A 13,026-nucleotide genomic window follows, 5' to 3' on the forward strand; every position below is an offset into this window, starting at 1 on the left:
CAGCCTGTGTCCCTAAGCCGGGTATTCTAACAGAAGGGCCCCCTGCCCCCCACCTTACCCCCACTGCAAAGAGCGAGGCCGGACGACCGTTTGTCATGGCCCAAGAAAGAAGTGATTGACAGCGTGGGCCAAAAGAGAAAAGAAAAGCAAGAGCACCCCCCCTGCCCAAAAAAAGAATATGGGGGAGAAGAAAGGCAATTGAGTAATAATGGCCTTAAGCAAACTAGCGGAGCATATGCCACCCCGGTCGAGGATTAAAGGAGGCCTTTGTTGTGCCTGGAGGCCCGACCATCGATCTTCCTCCTTACCTCCCTTGTTCCCTCCCTACTTCTCCCCTGTTTAAATTGACATTCTCTCCCGAGAGCAACATAGCCTTTCCACTGGCCACTATGGCTTGCCTCTATTACACTGGCAAACAAGGTTAGGACGAGGCTGCCTGACCAGAGTGCTGCTGCTTGTTAAAGCCTACTTTTCTGGCCTTCCTTTCAGAGTCAGTCGGTCCCAACTGTGGAAACGGACTGCTTTGTTTTTGCTATAATGCTTTTGACTAGACTGAATTTGATCAGTCGTAATGACAGCCAACAGTTACCAATGGAGAAAATGGAATGCCTATGTCCCTGACTATATGGCCAGAAATTGAGGTAGCTTCCCCACCTCACTCATCGTTGGAGGACCCACGGTGGCCTGGCTGACAGATATTCATCTCCTCACCATCCTTTTCCTGTCATCCTCCTTTCAATCTCACCCCTCCACTACTATCCCCCTTACCCATATTCCACATTTGCGCACACATACTCGCATGCATACACATGCCTCTGCAACCCCCGTCCCTCTGCGGGGGGGGGTGTAACCAGCCTGGCTTGGCTCTGCGCTCCCATGGGAGAGGTTTGTCAACGTGGTCGGTCACAGTCCCACGCTCTCTGGAAGAGTATGTACCTCCCAGGCCAGATAAAACAGGCATACGCAGACGGGGGGGGGGGGGGGGGTTTTTAACCAGGTCACCCACTCCCAGGCCTGCTGTTACTGGGCTGGGGGACCCAGAGGGGCCTGCCTGGTTAAACACACTGTGGCTGCAGGCAGGCCGGACACTATAGACCCATAGAGACCTACTCCGTCTCTCTCTCCCTCTCTGTCCCAAATGACTTCACATACCAGAGTCACCTGGCTGCATGGTTTAGCTGAGTGGAAGCATTTTCCATGAATTTACTGAGATGTTATTTGTTGGGACCAATGCTGCAGTCCCCGATGCTTGCGGTCTTAAAGCGGTAATCAGTCATAGAAACAATAAAGCTTTTTAACAAACCAGGGAGACTGCTAAGGGATGGGGCTGGAGAAATGTAACCACTCAAATTCAGCTATGGATGCAAGGACTAACCATTCGTGCTATTCAAATGAGTATTAACCACGTTTTGAGGCTATGTATTGTTTGACATTTTCTGATATGCCACACCTGTCAGGTAAATGGATTAGCTTGGCAAAGGGGAAATGCTGTTGACAGGGATGTAAACAAATTTGTGCACAACGTTTGAGAGAAATAAGCTTTTTGTGCATGTGGAACATTTCTGGGATCTTTTATTTCAGCTCTTGAAACATGGAACCAACACTTTACATGTTGCGTTTATATTTTTGTTCAGTGTACGTAGCAACTGCTGATTGCTCCTTTTTTATTTTTTTTTATTGTCATTTGTTAGGACTGCGGCTGTGTACATTCCACCACCAGAGTTGGCTTGAGATGCTCAATAACTCCTATGGTCAATACATATATACAGTACCAGTCAAGAGTTTGGACACACCTACTCATTCCAGGGTTATTTTTATTTTTTAAACTTTTTTCTACATTGTAGAAATAATAGTGAAGACATCAAAACTATGAAATAACACATATAGAATCATGTAGTAACCCAAAAAGTGTTAAACAAATCAAAATATATTTTAGATTTTTCAAAGTAGCCACTCTGTGCCTTGACAGCTTTGCACACTTGGCATTCTCTCAACCAGCTTCATGAGGTAGTCACCTGGAATGCATTTCAATTAACAGGTGTGCCTTAAAAGTTAATTTGTGGAATTTCCTTAATGCGTTTGAGCCAATCAGTTGTGTTGTGACAAGGTAGGGGTGGTATACAGAAGATAGCCCTATTTGGTCCAGAGCAGCTCAAATAAGCAAGAGAAATGACAGTCCATTACTTTAAGACATGAAGGTCAATCAATAAGGAAAATTTCAAGAACTTTGAAAGTTTCTTCAAGTGCAGTTGCAACAACCAAGTGCGATGATGAAACATCTGCCACAGGATAGGAAGACCCAGAGTTAGCTCTGCTGCAGCGGATAAGTTCATTAGATTTACCACCCTCAGAAATTGCAGCCCAAATAAATGCTTTACATTGTTCAAGTAACAGACATCTCAACATCAACTGTTCAGAGGAGACTATGTGAATCAGGCCTTCGTGGTTGAATTGCTGCAAAGAAATCACTATTAAAGGACACTAATTTGAAGACACCTGCTTGGGCCAAGAAACACATCCAATGGACATTAGACTGGTGGAAATCTGTCCTTTGGTCTGATGAGTCCAAATTTTAGATTTTTCTTTCGAACCGCTGTGTCTTTGTGAGATGCAGATTAGGTGAACGGATCTCCTTGTGTGGTTCCCACCGTGAAGCATGGAGGAGGTGTGGGGTGCTTTGCTTGTGACACTGTCAGTGATTTATTTAGAATTCAAAGCACACTTAACCAGCATGGCTACCACAGCATTCTGCACCAATACGCCATCCTATCTGGTTTGGGCTTAGTGGGACTATCAGGACAATGACCCAACACACCTCCAGTAAGGGCTATTTTACCAAGAAGGAGAGTGATTTAGCGCTGCATCAGATGACCTGGGCTCCACAATCACCTGACCTCAACCCAATTGAGATGGCTTGGGATTAGTTGGACCGCAGAGTGAAGGAAAAGCAGCCAACAAGTGCTCAGCATATGTGGGAACATTTTCAAGACTGTTGGAAAAGCATACCTCATGAAGCTGGTTGAGAAATGCCAAGCTGTCGTCAAGGCAAAAGGTGGCTGCTTTGAAGAATCTCAAAAATATAATATATTTTGATTTGTTTTTAATGTGTTTTGGGTTACTACATGATTCCATATGTTATTTCATAGTTTGGATGTCTTCACTATTATTCTACAATGTAGAAAATAGTCAAAATAATAGTGTACATGGACCAAAACTCCCCTTGGGTTAAGTGTTCCGTCTTGAGTATGGTGTGTTGAGAAATGATGCTCACTCCACAATGTTTATAGCTGACATTTCCTCTCGTTTTATCTCTAACAGACGCCCCGGTTATCCAGCAGTTGAGAAGGACGTTCAAGTACTTCCAAGACTACAGACAGGTGGGTGACGATTACAAGACAGAAGAAACGGTTTCTGACACTACCACTGTTCAATGTAGCCTGATCAATGGATTGTTCCACTCTAGTCAGCCTTTTCCTCTGAGGCCTGTGGTGTTTGGTTCAGGGAGGTAGAATAGAAGGTCCTTGTCCACTAAACTTCTGGGTTATCCTCTGGTTTTGGATATTTATACTTGGTGAGACTGGGAGCCATGTTAGGCCTCATCTGTCTGTCTTTACTGAAGCAGAGGCAGGTGCAGCCACACCGCTTCGAGCAGGAAGGCGCCTCTGCATTAGCCTGCAGCTGCTGTTCCGTTAGACCCCCCCCTCCACACATACACACCAAAATCCATCTCCCTCGTAGGTCTTTGATCTCTTCAATGGAGCGTGATCGGCCCCCTGTCTCCTTCGTGTGTGTATGCACATGCGCGCACCCTTTCCTCCCTGCATCTCGACAACACACCTCCCTCCCTCGTCCTCCCTGGCCTCGGGTCTCCTGAACATGTCAGTTCTCTCTTCCATGCGTCCCATTTCCCTCTTGCAGCTGGTTCTTACAGGATTATGGCTTTATGGGGTTTGCGGTGATGAGGCCAGCAAACAAACTATGGAAGCTCTAATGCTCCTGCATTCCCACATAAGCAGCCAAATACATTCTCCTCCAATTTTACTACGGTGAGCCGGGAGAGGAAAAACATCTTATGAATGATCTGAAGTGTTAAAGGGATAGGCCTCGTTCACCACAAAAAACAAATTGCATACTTTTTTTTTAATGGAGCTTGGCTGTTGTCAATTGACCCACAGATCTGATGTGCCACTTCCTCTTCCCACCGCAGCATTGTTATTGTATAGTTGTGTGATGTCATGTCTATGTGCCCCCAGATGATCATTGAGCCCACGAGCCCCAAGCTGCTTCCTGACCCCCTGAAGGAGCCCTACTACCAGCCTCCCTACACCCTGGTCCTAGAGCTCACAGACGTCCTGCTGCACCCCGAGTGGTCGGTACGTACCACCCCTTTCCTCCCCAACACACCTCACCCACCACCTTACCTCCTGGTATCAGGCCCTGGCTGGGTGACCTGGATGCCTTCACTCAGTACAGCCTTGAACACAACAAGAAAAAACATTTTATCGTTTCATGGCTGGGGTTGGATGGTACATTTATAATTCATAAGTAGACTTGTTTTTATTTGTTTACTTAGGCTTTTACCTCCACCCCCCCCCCCCCCCGTCCCTCTGTGTGGCGGGTGGCCATCTGGCCTGTGGGTCGGTGGGGGCCCACCACCTGTCTACCTCCACTATCTGTAAAGACCCCCCTTCCTCTCACCCATTACCTGTGGCTTCCACCTGGCCCTCTCAGAGCCTGTCCCAACCCTTATTCTAACACCACCCTCCACCTGGCCCCCTCAGAGCCTGTCCCAACCCTTACTCTAACACCACCCTCTACCTGAGACCCTCCCTACTCCCCCTTACCTGAGTGGTCTCCATGCCCGCTCCCCCTACGAGTGCCAGACAGGTGGAGCGCGGCCGTAACCCGACACCTGCCCTCAGCAGACAGCCGCTTAGCGGCCCTGCACGCAGAGCCTTTGATTTCTGAAGAAAATATACTTTTTGTGTTAACACAGGCCTGCACCCAGGAGGTCGTCCAAAGGCTTCATCTGCCATGCTCCGTTTAGGCTGTCAAAAAAGCTAAATGTATGCCTGGAAATATACCACTTTATAACCTGACAGACTAATGAATCATTCACTGGTTGTGTGCATTTATGTGGATTGGATAGTGGCTGTCAAAAAAATACAAATGTTACCCTAAATGTAACACTCTATAACATAACTGATGATTTGAAATGGATTATTCACTGACTATTTTTGTGGATAGCTTTCAGTGAGTGTTCTATCCATAAAGAATGTATCCCATTTGCTTTTGGGAGTAGTTAGTATGTCTTTAAGCATGTGAGGTAAACTGGTTTGTTCTCCGGTCCTCCCCACAGCTGGCTACAGGCTGGCGCTTCAAGAAGAGGCCAGGCATCGACTACCTGTTCCAGCAGCTAGCCCCTCTCTACGAGATAGTCATCTTCACTGCTGAAACAGGCATGGTGAGTGACATGACTGAACGCTGTTCTGGCGTGGGCCAATGATGACTTACAAGATCTTGTCACGCCATTATTGTACCGTGATGGTTTCAAGTACAACTGTGCAGTTCTATGTTTACGAATGCTCTTCTTTGAGAGAGAATTTCCCATAAATCCCCACCCATCTTTTTGTCCCTCTTGTGGCAATCAACATTGCAATTCTATAGGTGTTGCAACATAACACATTAACTGCTGAAATAAGTCACATGCCACGTGAAGCATTTTGGATAGGTTAAGGCACAGACCTGCCTGCCTCACTTACCTAACAGTCACCTGCCGCAGCCTCGCTCTGCCACAGCCAATCAGGGCTGCTCTTACCGCCTGATGTGGCTTAGCTCGTTTGTGAACGCACACTGCACCTGTCACCTCCTTGATTCCCCTGTAGACCTTTTGTTCTAATGGACAATGACCCACCCCCGAAACAAATGTGTTTTGTCACTCCAAACTAGCACTGTTGACAATTCTTGATCTCAAACAACATGCCTAGTGTTGTTGCGTTTGACTGTTTTGTTGTTTTGGTACCAATATGCCTCGCCCCTGTTTGTCCTAATTACTTACGTCTTGGCCAACAGGCGGGCACAGAACGGTATGCCTTTTGGGCTGCAAATCCCCCTTTTTATTTATGCCAACATTTATATGCAAATGAGCCATGCTCCGCTCAGGGTCTAATTGGCTCCTTGTTTAGGGACTGTTTTGTTTTCTCTGAGTGAAGGTCAGCCTTAGTGTTGTGGTGGCCTGCAGCAGTGACTGTGCCAAGTCAAACTGAAGCCTCGTCTGTACCTCCGCTAGCTGCAGATTTCCCTACGGAGTATGGATCATTAACCCATCAAGGTTTCCTGGGCTTCATATTGCACCTGCACACTGCGGTAGTGCTGACTAAGCCATGTAATTCTATGAGAAGCTGTTACTTTACATTTGAAGTGCGATTTTTATTATTTTATTATGAGCAGCAGCCAGGGAACTAGAACCTGACGACACAATCCTAGGTCTGTCCCTATCCTCAGCCCAACTCTAGCCATTTAACCGATGGCCATCATGCATATGCAGAAGCATCTAGCATGTCAATGCTGTGTGACGTTGTGATGTAATGCGGGTTCTCTCTCACCAGACGGCGTACCCTCTGATTGACAGCATTGACCCCCAGGGCTTTGTCATGTACCGCCTCTTCAGGGACGCCACGCGTTACATGGAGGGACATCACGTCAAGGTAAACAAGTCGTCAGGCTGACCTTCCGCCACCGTGTGTGTGTACTGTTGTTTTATATACACTGCGTAAGCCTCCAATAACACAGCATTCCGTGAATTGAATGACCTCCATGTTTCTGAATTTAAAACAGACATGTCATGTTGGTGTATAAAAGCCATAAAATTGTTCAGACAAATGCCCTGTTTGTCAATGTTGTATTTGGTTTGCTTTATTTTGGATATACCTGTCTGTTGTTTTCTAAGACATGAGTTGAGTTTAAGACTCAGATGTTAGTGTGCTCCTTTTCAACCCCGCTCCTCCTGGGCCAAGCCCCCCAGCCCAGAACCCCAAGTGCGCCCCTCTCCACTGTGACCCGGTCGGCACAATGCCCCCCCCCGTGTCTCCGCTCCATAGCCGCCTTCTGCTCCGCATTGATTTTCCTATGCTCCAACTACATCTCTCTTTCTCTCGTCCTCTGCCCCTGACAATAGGGGGGGTTTRTCCCKCTCCCCCCCCCCCCCCTTTCTGGGCCTCATTAACCTTATGCCCCCCTCTCTCCAACAGCCGGAGTCCGTCTCCATGCATGGCTGAAGTACAATAGTGTTAACTTTGCTAAACTAAATTGTCATCCGAGAGAACCTCTAAGGCAATACTTTATAAGGTGGATACTGTTGCTTTAATCATGTCGCCTGGCATCTTAAATGGCTGTATATTACGAGCTGTATCAGAGCTGACTGTAACTAACATGCCTAGCCTACATCACCATGTTTCAATGGAGTGCTTTTGTAATGCATGGGAAACTAAATTGGCCTGGTAGTAAATGTGTGGTTATGGTCCCTATGTAGCGGTGTATAGGTATACCTTCGATGTGAAGATGCATGGCCGTGTATTATTCATGGACGTCAGTTCTTTCCATGTTAATCACTCACTACTAAAACTCATATTCATCGGGAAACATGAATAGTTGATGAGGGTAACCTGCTACCTCCTGCTATACAGAACTTGAATGTGTTTATTTGGTGATTAGTCATCCTGAGTCTAACGTTACATACAGTATCTTCCTCTCCTGTGTACTTGCCTGAATTCACGTGTCTCCTGTCCTCCTCCCCTACCGTTGGTAACTTGCTGCCCATCTCTGTCTCTCTTCACCCCCTCCCCTCTGTCTCCCCTCCCTCGCCTTCCATCTGGCCCTCTGAAAAGCAACCGGGAGGCAGAAAGGGAGTGAGGGAGCGAGAGAAAGGGAGGTCTGAATAGAGAGCCGAGTCCCCCGAGACCTCAGGCGTCTGTCCAATGGTGAATTTCGATGGTGTTTTTCCCCCCCGAAAAAAAGTTTATAACAATGTGGAGCCACAGATGCGAGGTGTCAATAAAATGATCGGGCCTATCTGACGACGACACGTTATCGTCTGGTCTGTCTAATTAACTGGAATTAGAACCAGGCTGTGGTAGAATCAGCCATTGATGTTGATGACAAGTCCAACTTTTGAAGGGTGAGATGTGGCCTAGCTTAGACCCCCCCCCGAAGACATAGGGCAGTTAGTGGAGTGCACGACCTTCTGTCACAGGTGGACCGACTGGATGGAGTTGAACAAGACTGAGTACACGACCTTCTGTCACAGGTGGACCGACTGGATGGAGTTGAACAAGACTGAGTGCACGACCTTCTGTCACAGGTGGACCGACTGGATGGAGTTGAACAAGACTGAGTGCTCGACTTTCTGTACAGGTGACCGGACTGGATGGAGTTGACAAGACTGAGTGCTCGACCTTCTGTCACAGGTGGACCGACTGGATGGAGTTGAACAAGACTGAGTGCTCGACCTTCTGTCACAGGTGGACCGACTGGATGGAGTTGAACAGACTGAGTACACGACCTTCTGTCACAGGTGGACCGACTGGATGAGTTGAACAAGACTGAGTGCTCGACCTTCTGTCACAGGTGGACCGATGGATGGAGTTAACAAGACTGAGTGCACGACCTTCTGTCACAGGTGGACCGACTGGATGGAGTTGAACAAGACTGAGTGCGACCTTCTGTCAAGGTGGACCGACTGGATGGAGTTGAACAAGACTGAGTGCACGACCTTCTGTCACAGGTGGACCGACTGGATGGAGTTGAACAAGACTGAGTGCACGACCTTCTGTCCAAGGTGGACCGACTGGATGGAGTTGAACAAGACTGAGTGCTCGACTGCTCCACCAAATTTGCGTTTCAGAGATCAGTTTTATTTTCGTTTTTTTTTCAGTTGAAGTTGTTTCATTCTCCATGGGAGTGTCAGATTTAAGTAGTCATACTAGTACATTGTTTGTTTACCTGCTCACCAAACGTGTGTGTGTAACCCTATGAAGGGGGGTGTGGGTTGGAAAATTCCTACTCCGGCTCGCAGCCTGTTGCTTTGTGAGGAGCACTGCTGCCTTGTAAACGGAGCCCTACTGTGCCTTAGAAAGTGTTCTTACCCCTTGACTTATTCCGAATGTTGTTTTACAGCCTGAATTCCATGAATTCTACACACAATAGTCCATAATGACAAAGTGAAAACATGTTTTTAGATATTTATTGAAAATGGAATACAGATATCTAATTTACATAAGTATTCATTAGCACTTCACTTGACGCCTAGCACCATTGATGTGGTGACGCCTAGCACCGTTGCATGTGGTGACGCCTAGCACCGTTGCATGTGGTGACGCCTAGCACCGTTGCATGTGGTGATGCCTAGCACTGTTGCATGTGTTTTTTTTCCCTGCCAAGAAGTTTCCTTTCATTTGTAAAATAATTTTGTTGTATTACTGAATTCTTAAGTCATTTTTTCCCATCATATTTTAAGTAACTTAGTAAATACACTGACACTGTGAAGAAGCATTAATAAGGCCGTCCTGCGTCACTTTACTTGGACTAAGAAAATGCACTTTATGACACTGTCAAGAAGCATTATCGCCATCATAATCATATAAGCCAGATAGGCCTATCACATACATGACCTTATCAGTCAAAAAGATGTTGTCTGGTCCTGCTCCTGAAATATGCTCTGGCTATCTTCCCAGTCATCAGCAACAGAGTATTTGGGTAGGTGCATGTCTGACATCAGTTAATTAATGGCTGATTTATATAACACCTACATAAGTTTCCAGCTATAAAATAACGCAATATGTCACAACAGGTCTAAATATGTGTCATGATCGTGTTATGTCAGCTATTATAAACTGGGGGGGTTTGAGCCCAGAATGCTGATTGGCTGACAGCTGTGGTCTATCAGACCGTATACCACGGGTATGACACATTTTATTTGTACTGCTCTAATTACGTTGATAACGAATTTATAATAGCAATAAGGCACCTTGGAGGTTGGTAGTATATGGCCAATATACCATACTCTGCGTTGAGGTATATTGACCATATACCACACCCCCTCTGGCCTTATTGCTTAATTATGACATGGCTTTGACCGTGTCATAACATGTTATAACATTAGGTTTTAAGTGTTACCAAATATTCACAACCCTGAGTCAATAATTTGAAGAAGCACTTATTGACAGTGATCACAGCTTTCAGTCGTCTTGGGTATGTCTATCAGCTTTGGGGATTTTCTCAAGCTCTGTAAAGGTAGATGGGGAATGGCTGTTAACATCAATCTTCAAGTCTTTCCACAGATTTTTAATGGGATTCAAGTCTGGGCCACTCAAGGACTTTCACATTCTTGTTCTAAAGCCATTCCAGCGTTACTTTGGCTGTGTGCCTGGAGTCATTGTCCTGTTGGAACAAATCTTCACCCCTGTCTAAGGTTGTTTGCACTCTGAAGCAGGTCCTCATCAGGAATTTGCCTGTATTTGTCTCCGTTCATTGTTCCCACTATCCTTACCAGTCTCCCCGTACCTGCTGCTGAAAATAATCCCCATATCAGGATGCTGCCGCCACCATGCTTCACAGTAGGGATGGTGTTAGTTGGGTGATGAGCTGTGCATTTTTGTCTCATCAGACCATAGTCTTTTGCCTTATGAGCTTTTCTTTCACGTTCCTTTTTTGCAAACTCCAGGTATGTTGTGTGCCTTTTTCTCAGGATTGACTTCCATCTAGTCACTCTCCCAGATTGGTGAAGAGACTTGTCCTTCCATCTTAGCCAATGGACTCTAGTTCTGTCATTGGGTTCTTGGTCATCTCCCTGACCAAGGTCCTTCTTGCCCGGTTGCTCAGTTTGGTTGGACGGCCAGCTCTAGGCAGAGGTCTGGGTAGATCCATTTTTAATATTTTTTCAATGATGGAGACCACTGTGCTCTTGGAAACTTTCGACACTAGAACTTGTTTTATACCCTTCCCCAGATGTATGCCTCATCACAATTCTCTCTCTCAGATCTACAGACAGTTCCTTGGACTTCATGGTATAGTTTCTGCTCTGACATGCACTGTCAACTGTGGGACTTTATATAGACCGGTGTGTTTCATTCTAAATCGTGTACAAACAATAGCATTTTTTTTGTTGTTGCTCAATTTGGAGTATCGTAGCAAAGGGGTGTGAACACTTCTGTAAATTAGATTTCTGTATTTCATTATCAAGGCATTTGCAAAAATGTCTAAACATGTTTTTACTTTGTCATTATGGGGTATTGTGTTTCAGATGGGTGAGAATCTATTTCATCCATTTAGAATGTGGGGTGTAAGTCGAGGGGTATGAATACTTTCTGAAGCACTAGGCATCGCACGGCCAACTCTCAACTACACGTGTGCCAAACACATACTGTATTTATCTAACTGAAATAATAAGCTATCATATAGGCTGACCAACTCTAAGCACAGACATCAATACATCACTCACAAACTCATTACAGCGTCTAGGCTAATGTAGAAATGCACATCCGTCAATGCACACACACACATTCTCTTGGCGATTGGGCCCCGTCTCAGAAAGAAGGCTGATTTATTTATTGCGGGTAAGGAGAGAGAGAGAGAGAGAGAGAGAGATGGTTCTTTCCTATACCCCTACACACACACACACACACACTGTGGTCCCCTCCCCCTGCTCTGCCAGGCTAGTCAGCAGCATCTCGGGCGGGGGGGGGGGGGTCCAGATGACAGTGATAAGGAGAACTCGGCGTCCCTCTCCATCTGCTCCCCAGGCTCACCACTGAGACTCAATGCACAGGGCAGGCCAGGGGAAAGTGTGTGTTCTCCCCTCTACATGTGTGTGTATATATGCAAACATTACATTTGTTGGGGATCTAAGACGATTGCAAGGCATTTTGTGTATTTCTTCGATTTGTCACAATTACCTTTTTAAACAATGAAAGGGATAGATTTTATTTTTAACTCAACTTTCTTTAGATTAATTCCTCGTCAGAGAGTCTTGTAACTCAACTCTTTTCCACCCTCCCCTGTAGGACGTGTCGTGTCTGAACCGGGATACCTCCAAGGTGATAGTGGTGGACTGTAAGAGGGAAGCCTTCAGCCTGCAGCCTTTCAACGGCATGGCTCTGACGAAGTGGGACGGCAACTCAGAAGACCGAACACTCTACGACCTAGCTCATTTCCTCAAGAGTAAGTGTGTGTGCAATTGCGTGAGTGTCGACCAACCTGTTCCTTCCCAGACACGCTATTCACTCGTGTTTTTCTCCGGCAGCCATTGCTCTCAGTGGAGTGGATGACGTGCGTTCTGTGCTGGAGAACTACGCACTGGAAGATGACCCCATAGAGGCCTTCAAACGCAGACAGGCACAGTTAGCACAGGTACAGTCCAAACAAACCCCATGTTCAGGAGCAATGGATGACAACTAACAAATACACTAACATTACCAACCAAGAGAAGTGTCCTCATTCTCAAGAAACATTACATTTTCTGTAGGAAAAATATTTTCCCTTTATCCATCTGTTTTGTGAGAGCTTTTGAGCTATAGTCCGTTAGATACTGATGTAACTGTAGATACTGGTTTGTGTGGGGACAGGAGGAGGAGCAGAGGTTGGCTGAGCTGGCCCAGCCGAAGAAGCAGGGCATCTCCTTGGGCTCCATCGCCGGACGGTTCTGGCGCTCCAAACCACAGTGAGTGGCCCTCTCTCGCACCCACCAATCGCAGCCCACCCCTCCACAGTGTCCGGCCAAAAGGATGGCGGGCTGCAGTCACTCGGCGGGGTGGGTGGCGGGCGTCTCTCGACGTGTGGGGGAGGAGACAAGGAGAGACCATCCAATCAGCTGAACTTTTGACTGTCACAATCATGTCGAGGGGGAGGGGGGGGGGTGTGAGCTGGAAAGGAGCAAGGGTCCAAAAGAACATTCTGGTACCTCTGTCATCAGCAAAGTCACTTCCTGGATCGCAGATGCTCGGGTGTAGGGCGGGCATGCGCCGCCCTATC

General features: G+C 46.7%; 1 protein-coding gene across 2 annotated transcripts in view; it reads left to right on the forward strand.

Moving 5' to 3' along the window:
• The window catches only part of timm50 (translocase of inner mitochondrial membrane 50 homolog (S. cerevisiae)), a 31,119-nt gene extending 18,302 nt beyond the window's left edge, over positions 1-12,817 (forward strand). For both annotated transcript variants that reach the window (XM_023966758.2, XM_023966759.2), the window contains 7 exons: positions 3,319-3,377; positions 4,254-4,373; positions 5,360-5,464; positions 6,609-6,707; positions 12,060-12,216; positions 12,299-12,405; positions 12,621-12,817. In XM_023966758.2, coding sequence (XP_023822526.1) covers positions 3,319-3,377; positions 4,254-4,373; positions 5,360-5,464; positions 6,609-6,707; positions 12,060-12,216; positions 12,299-12,405; positions 12,621-12,719 — 746 coding nt within the window. In that variant the 3' untranslated portion in view covers positions 12,720-12,817. The remainder of the gene's footprint in view (positions 1-3,318; positions 3,378-4,253; positions 4,374-5,359; positions 5,465-6,608; positions 6,708-12,059; positions 12,217-12,298; positions 12,406-12,620) is intronic.
• Positions 12,818-13,026: the final 209 nt, after the last annotated feature.

Source organism: Salvelinus sp. IW2-2015, linkage group LG22 (genome assembly GCF_002910315.2).
Source record: "Salvelinus sp. IW2-2015 linkage group LG22, ASM291031v2, whole genome shotgun sequence".
NCBI lineage: Eukaryota > Metazoa > Chordata > Actinopteri > Salmoniformes > Salmonidae > Salvelinus > Salvelinus sp. IW2-2015.